This window comes from Elephantulus edwardii, unplaced genomic scaffold (genome assembly GCF_000299155.1).
Source record: "Elephantulus edwardii isolate Elephantulus edwardi_28Jun2011 unplaced genomic scaffold, EleEdw1.0 scaffold00083, whole genome shotgun sequence".
Taxonomy (NCBI): domain Eukaryota; kingdom Metazoa; phylum Chordata; class Mammalia; order Macroscelidea; family Macroscelididae; genus Elephantulus; species Elephantulus edwardii.
In genome coordinates this window covers 2,480,963-2,488,104 of record NW_006399833.1, presented here as the reverse complement: position 1 = coordinate 2,488,104, position 7,142 = coordinate 2,480,963, and the positions used below count along the sequence as shown (strand labels likewise).

Genomic DNA, 7,142 nt, shown 5'->3' with positions numbered 1-7,142 from the left:
GTTTCTGCCAGTTCTTCTGGTAAAAACATGGTTGTGAAAAATGTATGAGTTTTCTATTGCAGTGCAGTTGTGAGTGTTGAGAGGTAGGATGTACAGAAGCTACTTTTCTGGTATAAATATCCAAATCATAGAGGACATTCTATAATCAGAAAAATAGTATAATAGTATTGGTTCTCATTATGACTATACAAGTAGAAGTTGTAATTTCCTCACTGTAAATGAGTTTAGCAGCTCTGTTGGCAGTCTGGTACTGTGGTACTGTTCTCTAAGTCTTTAGTTTCAAAACAAAAGAAACAAAAAGTGAAAACAATTGCCATCAAGTCTATCCTAATTCAGAGTGATCTCATGTGTATCAGCGTAGAACTGTGCTCTACTAGGTTCTCAATGGCTGATTTTTCCAAAGTAGGTCACCAGGATTTTCTTCCTAGTTCCCTCAAGGTACACTCAAACCTTCAACTTTCAGTTAGATGCTGAGTGTGTTAGCCATTTGCACCACTCAAGGCTTGTTATATGAGGTGCCTTCAAGTGAACTAAGCAACGTTATGAATAATAGATCAGAACCTAACTGTATCCATCCTGACAATCTCCATCATGCTCAAGCTCACTGTCACCGTCACTATGTCAATCCCTTGAAAGCTGTTCTCTCTTTGACCTTCCACCTTTCACAGCATGATGTCTTTTTCTAAGGACTGCTCCCTCTTTGACAACATGGCAAAATGTGTGAGACAAAGATTCACCATCCCTGTCTCTAAGGATTACTTGGGTTCACTTTCTGCCAAGACTTATCTATTTGTTCTTTTTTTCATGGTCTACTCAGTATTCTTTTCCAACACCACAGCTCAAAGGCATCAATGATTCTTTTGTCATCCGTTCATTTTCCAGCTCTCAGATGCGCAGGAAGTAATTGAAAATACCATGGCTTGGGATAGGTGCACCTTAGGCTTGTTGGAAGTAGTGATAAATTCTTTCCTATGTAAACTAATTAGCACAAATTCTGTTCTCTGCTTCTGAATCCTACTGATTCAATACTCAACAGATAATATACTCAACAGATGAGTAAACTGTAAATAAAAAGACATCACAGTAAAGAATATGAATATATTTAAGTTAAACATTTTCCACGTAGAATAGATTTACAACATTTATTTTTATAAAGACAGGTAAAGCCATCTTATAACATATTTAATGATAAGTTATAATGCAGTGGCTCAATTTTTGATACAACATAAGATTTTTAGTATTAAGAACAAATTATTTTATTTAACAAGCAGCAGCTATAAAACTATGTTGTTCCGCTGGTTTCTCCTTAGAGAATCAGAAAATAAAGTTGCTTGTGGTTTTAACTTGCATTTATAATCTCTTTAAGTCACAAAATGTCTTTAAGTATTAAATTATAATTAATCTAGGCTAAAATACAGTATTCAGTAATTTCAATATTCTGACTTTACTATCAAATATCAATAACATATGCTATTAAGAAATTATATATTTTCTTGTAAATACAGTTGACAAAATATTGAGCAAAGTATGTAAAACAGTACCTTTGTATATAAACATAGAGCTTTGCATCTTTCTCAAGTTACTGTCATATAATTTAACAACCACTACATAATAGTGGCTCAAGATTTTTATATGATACTTATATAAACTATTAACTAGGTTCTAAATTTGGATCTATTTCAGTGAACTGTTTCTGAAACAAAAATAGATGTTTATGTACCAACTCTCTTTAAGTAGCAGCTTCCTTGAAAAGACTAGGTTGATCACATAATTTTAAAAGTATATTCTATGGTCACAAAGCTTTACATACTAGGCCTTGTCAACAGTGGACACTTGTCAAAGGCTGACTGTACTATTCTTTCCAGGAAGGAGTACTTTATGGGTAGCTGTGAAGGACGTTTCTACTACTAGCCCTTCTACTATTTCACATTTAGAAAGGCAAAGGGCTTAAAACCAAAGTTATTTCTGAAGAAAAATGGATGACTTTCCTCTTAATTTACCAAATTAACTGATTAATTTATTGCCCTTATCAGAGATAGCAGGAAATATAGGACCAGCGAGGATTGCTTATCTCCTGTCCCTTTTTAAAGTGCTAACAAAGCCCATTATCTCTAAGTGGACTTTCACTGTAATGACTGAATGAATACAAGCTAGAAGCATCAGACAGTGTATGATTACACATGAACCAGATAGTCACAACTTTTTAGACAGATGCTGGCAAGTCTGTACATAATCATGACAATCACTATACACAAGTTTACTTTATGAACTTGCCAGACTAATGTAAGAACTCAATCTTAGTGTGACTAGTCTTTATGTAACTTAAAACATGAGTGTTGCAAATCCAATCTCTGGAGCTAGAATCAAAGCAGACAGTCCCAAGGTATTCTGAGACAAATGCCACCAAAAAAAAAAAAAATCAATGTTCAGAAGGAATTCAAGTAATTTCTCAGTCTAATAAGAGACCAGGGTTAATTGAACAGTTTCTTAACCCTTCTGAAAAGGCTTAAATCCAAAGCCAGTAGTCAGCTTCCTTATATCAGCCCAGAGTTTAGAGTGCTATTTTGGTCAAAAAATCAGTAACAGAGATAGAAGTCAGCAGCTTCTGAACCCTTCAGGTAGGGAGAATGCAGAAATGACAAAAACCAGAAAAACAAACACAATTTCTCAGTAGAAGACAGCATAAGATTAACTTTAAAACATTAACAATATTTATGTTAGATGACTTGAAAATGGGGCTTCCATATGGTGATCTTCCATTGTAAATAAGCCTGTAGATCAGAGAGTCCAGTTTTCTGAAGTATTCTCAGAGAGCTTAGAGGACTCTCGGGAATCAGGGTTTTTCTACACGACAGATCACCATCACTCATCCTCAAGTATGACATCATCTTTTGAAAAATCACCAATTCATATGTAAAGAGCAGTACAAACTAGTAATTTCCTTACTAAAAAGTGGTAAGGTCATGTATAATGCCTAAGCAAGAATGAACATTTTTTTTTAAAAAAAGTGAACTGAGGAAGGGAAAAGGAGGACAAAGGGGTAAAATGTGCAAGAATGAATGAATTAAATCTAACTTTTCTGTAAATGTTCATTAAAATTACAATTGAAAGAAAACTTAAAAAAAAAAAAAAAGTGATAAGGTGATGCCCTCTGGTGGAAGAATTAAGTGCATATGCCCCTGAAGGTTTCTCTTATTGTGGAATAGAAAAGGATTATTTGTATTTAGAGTATCAAAATTTGAAATCACTGCAAAGGTAAGAATCATTGTGCTTCAGAGTATCTTTCTTTTCCTCCTTCAAACAAACTAGTAACAATCTCAAACTAGATTCCTGAGACATATTTCCAGAAATCAGGGTGCTAGCTTCAGGAAATCTTGATTAAACTGGTCTATGATAGGCAATTTCTGTTACAGAGATTTACATCTTGGTTCTAGACCTTAACTGACAGGTTTTGGCATTTTCTAACTTGGCTTTTACATCTACAGGCTTCTCAAAAAACTTCACCAGTGCAGGTTCATTCAGTAAAGATGCAAGAATTTGCTCGAATGTGAACGACCATTGAGGTTCCTCCTGGAGAGAGGAGGGTTCTTTCACGTGGCTCTTGGTGGTCTCCTCACTGGGGTCTCCAGAAGCACAAACAGTCCCAGAGCACCCTTTGGGTGATGATGCCGGGCTATGTAGTTTCCTTCCAACTTCTTCCATCTTGAGTAAAAGTCTGGTTACGATGGCAATGGCTTGATATAATGATTCTTCCTCAGGGTCCCCATGGAATAAGTTATACAGGGTGTTTGAAAACTGTATAAATTGTGACTAGAAGACACAAATTGGAAACACCATATATGAATATTGTTGCTGTTGCTGTGTACCATCAAGTCAGGACAAACCCAGAGACAGTAAATTGCACAGGAGGATCCTTACCACAAAGCCACCAGAGCTCCCTATTGAACCATTGTGGCTGTGTGTTGTGGAGTCTGAACCGACCCATAGGTGACCCTCCAGTGGGTTTTCAGAGGCAGTTAATTAATTACACGGGAGGAGATTGCCCATTCTTTTCCAGAGGAGTAGTTGGTGCATTCAAACTGTGTGCCTTTGGGATTATAGTGCAGCTTCTTATCTCTAGGCCAACAAATCTTCCTATTTGACTATCAGATTTAGCAAATATAAAGAGAACTTAGAAGTGACTCACTCACTTGCTTGCTCACTCATCGTAGAGTCAAAACTGACTCATAAAACGCTCTGTTACTGGGTTTCTGAGACTGTAAATTGCACAGGACAATGCCCATCTTTCTTCCAAGGAGCCACTGGTGGATTTGAACCACCAGAAAGGTGCTACCTTTGGGTTAGCAGCACAACTTCCTGTGGACTATGCCACCGGAGTTCCTTTAGAAGTGAACAGTCTCCTTTAAAGAATTTGTACTTCATAATCTTCATTCTAGATGCCACAAAAATTGATAATTTGTCCCAAAATATATCTTAGTTCTAGAAAGTGGGGTATGAGCCATGGAAGAAAAGTTCCCGTAAGCCCTTCCTTTAGGAAGTGATTGTCTAAAGTAGCATAGTCTATGCAGTAGGGCAAATTTTTGGTGAGTTTACCTGCCAGCATTACTTGAATGTTAAATGGTACGTTTAATTAGGCACATTCTCATATGTCCCTATAAGGCTAAGCAAGCAAGGGCCAGTGCTACTGGAAAGACATACTTCTGGGCCAATGCTGCTTTAAATTAAGAAGCCCAGAAAGCAATGACCAGTGTTATTGTAAAGGCTGAAAAACAAATTTAAGCCTTACGTTGAAATACTGAGAGATGCTCTAGGTAAAATCTTGAATGATCCAGGAAGTATCAAAAGAAGATGGAGGGAATGCACAGAATCACTGTACCAAAAAAAAACTGGCCAACATGGACATATTACAGCACGTACCATATGATTAAGTGCCAACGGTAATGAAGGAAGAAGTTCAAGCTGCACTGAAGACACTGGCAAAAAAAATAAAGCCACAAGAATTGACAAGCTATAAATTGACATGTTTCAACTAACAGAAGCAGCCCTAGATGTGCTCACCAATCTAATGCCAGGAAATTTGGAGGACAGCTGTCTAGCTGACTGACTGGAAGAGATCCAAGTCTGTTCCCATTCCCAAGAAAGGTGACTCAACTGAATGTGGAAATTATCAAACAATATTATTACTAGTATATGCAAGCAAAATACTGAAGGTTGTTCCAAAATGGCTGGAACAGTACATAGAGAATTGTCAGAAGTTCAAGCTGGCTTTAGAAGAGGTCATGGCACCAGGAATATCACTGCTAATGTCAGATGGATCCTGGCTGAAAGCAGAGAATACCAGAAGAGTGTCTATTTGTGCTTTATTTACTACGCAAAAGCATTTGACTTTGTGGACAAGCTGTGGCTGCAATTGAGAAGAACAGGAGTCCCCGAACACTTAATTGTGCTCAAAGAGGCTATTGTGTGAGCAGAGCAAGGGAACACTACCTTGTTTAAAATTAGGAAAGGTATGTATTAGGGATCTATTTTCTCTCCAAATTGGATACCTATCCAATCTGTATGCTGAACAAATGATTTGAGAACTGGACTGTAAGAAGAGGAATGTAGGATCAAGATTGGAAGAAGACTCATCAATAACCTGTATTATGCAAATGATACAACCTTGCTTGTTGAAAGTGAGGAGAGAACTTGAACCGCTTGCTGCTGAATATCAGCTACAGCCTTCAATATGGATTCTAGCTCAACAAGAAGAAAACAAAACTTCTCACCACTGGGCAGATAGACATGACATCATAGATGGAAAAAACATTGAAACTGTTGATGACTTCCTCTTACTTGGAACCACAATCAACACCCTTGGTACCAGCAGTCAGGAGATCAGGAGACATACTGTGCTGGGCAAGTCTGCAGTCAGGGATTGCTCCAAATTATTGAGGAACAATGATGTCCATTTGAGGACTAAAGTGTGCCTGATTCAGGCCTTTGGCTTTTTTCAATCACTTGCTATGCATGTGAAAGCTGAACAATGAAAAAAAAAAAAGGATGACAGAAGAAGAATTGATGCCTTTGAGCTGTGGTGTTAAAGAATAGTAATGAAAAACCCACGGAGTGCCAAAAGAACAAACAGATATGTCTCAGAGAAGGTGCAGCCAGAGTGATCCTTGGAGGCAAAGATGATAAAGCTTCATCTCATATACTCTGATCATGTTGCTAGGAGAGGCTAGTTTTTGGAGCGGGACATCACGCTTGGAAAGGTAGAGGGATAATGAAAGACAGGGAGACTCTCAACTAGGTGGATTGAGACAGTAACTCCAGAAATGGGGTCTAGTGTGTGAGAGACTGTGAGAATGGCTCAGGATGGACACTGCTCAGATCTGTTGTTCACAGGGTTGTGATGGGTCAGACTTGACTTGATGGCACCTAACAACATATTTCCCTATATGTACTTCATTCATTCATTCATTAACCAAACATACCAAAAGGATGAAGAATGATTTCTACTTAATTCCCACAAAGGGCTTGAAGTCGGCAGTTCAGCTAGGACTACGTAAAGGGAAGAAATATGTCGGGAGTTTATCTAGTAGTGCAAGATAGATCTAAGGAGCCCATCTGAGCACATAACTCTTTCAAGTTGAGGGAGGCTCAAGTAAAGATGTCAATTGGTTAGTGTGCTATTAGATAATTCTAGAAGATATCTGTGTGACATTTTGTCAACCGAAAAAATTATTTAGTCACAAAAGTCCTAATAAATTAGCCCATCAGAAAAGTTATCTGATCTCTTGGGTTCTTGCTTTCAAAATGACAAAGAAAAGGAGAAATAACGGTTGTGCCAAAAAGGGCTGTGGCCAAGCTCAGCCTATTTGCTGCACAAACTGCACCCACTGAGTGCTCAAAGACAAGGCATTTAAGAAGTTTGTAAGGTTGAGACAGAAATATTATTTGACCCAGCAATTCCACTACTAGGTATATATCCTAAAGAAACCAGAGCAGAGCACCACAACAAGATAAAGGTGAATAATTCAATTGAAAAATGGGCACAGGATATGAACAGATACTTCACCAAAGAAGACATTCAGATGGCCAACAAGCACATGAAGAAATGTTCAAAATTCCTAGCTCTGAGAGAGATGCAAATCAAGACA

General features: G+C 37.8%; 1 protein-coding gene across 1 annotated transcript in view; it reads right to left on the bottom strand.

The window, feature by feature from the left end:
• Window positions 1-3,250: 3,250 nt before the first annotated feature.
• The window catches only part of TBC1D8B (TBC1 domain family, member 8B (with GRAM domain)), a 112,193-nt gene continuing 108,301 nt past the window's right edge, over window positions 3,251-7,142 (bottom strand). Inside the window, exon 21 of the mRNA XM_006889896.1 lies at window positions 3,251-3,810. Within this exon, the coding sequence (XP_006889958.1) occupies window positions 3,418-3,810 (393 nt within the window). The 3' untranslated portion in view covers window positions 3,251-3,417. The remainder of the gene's footprint in view (window positions 3,811-7,142) is intronic.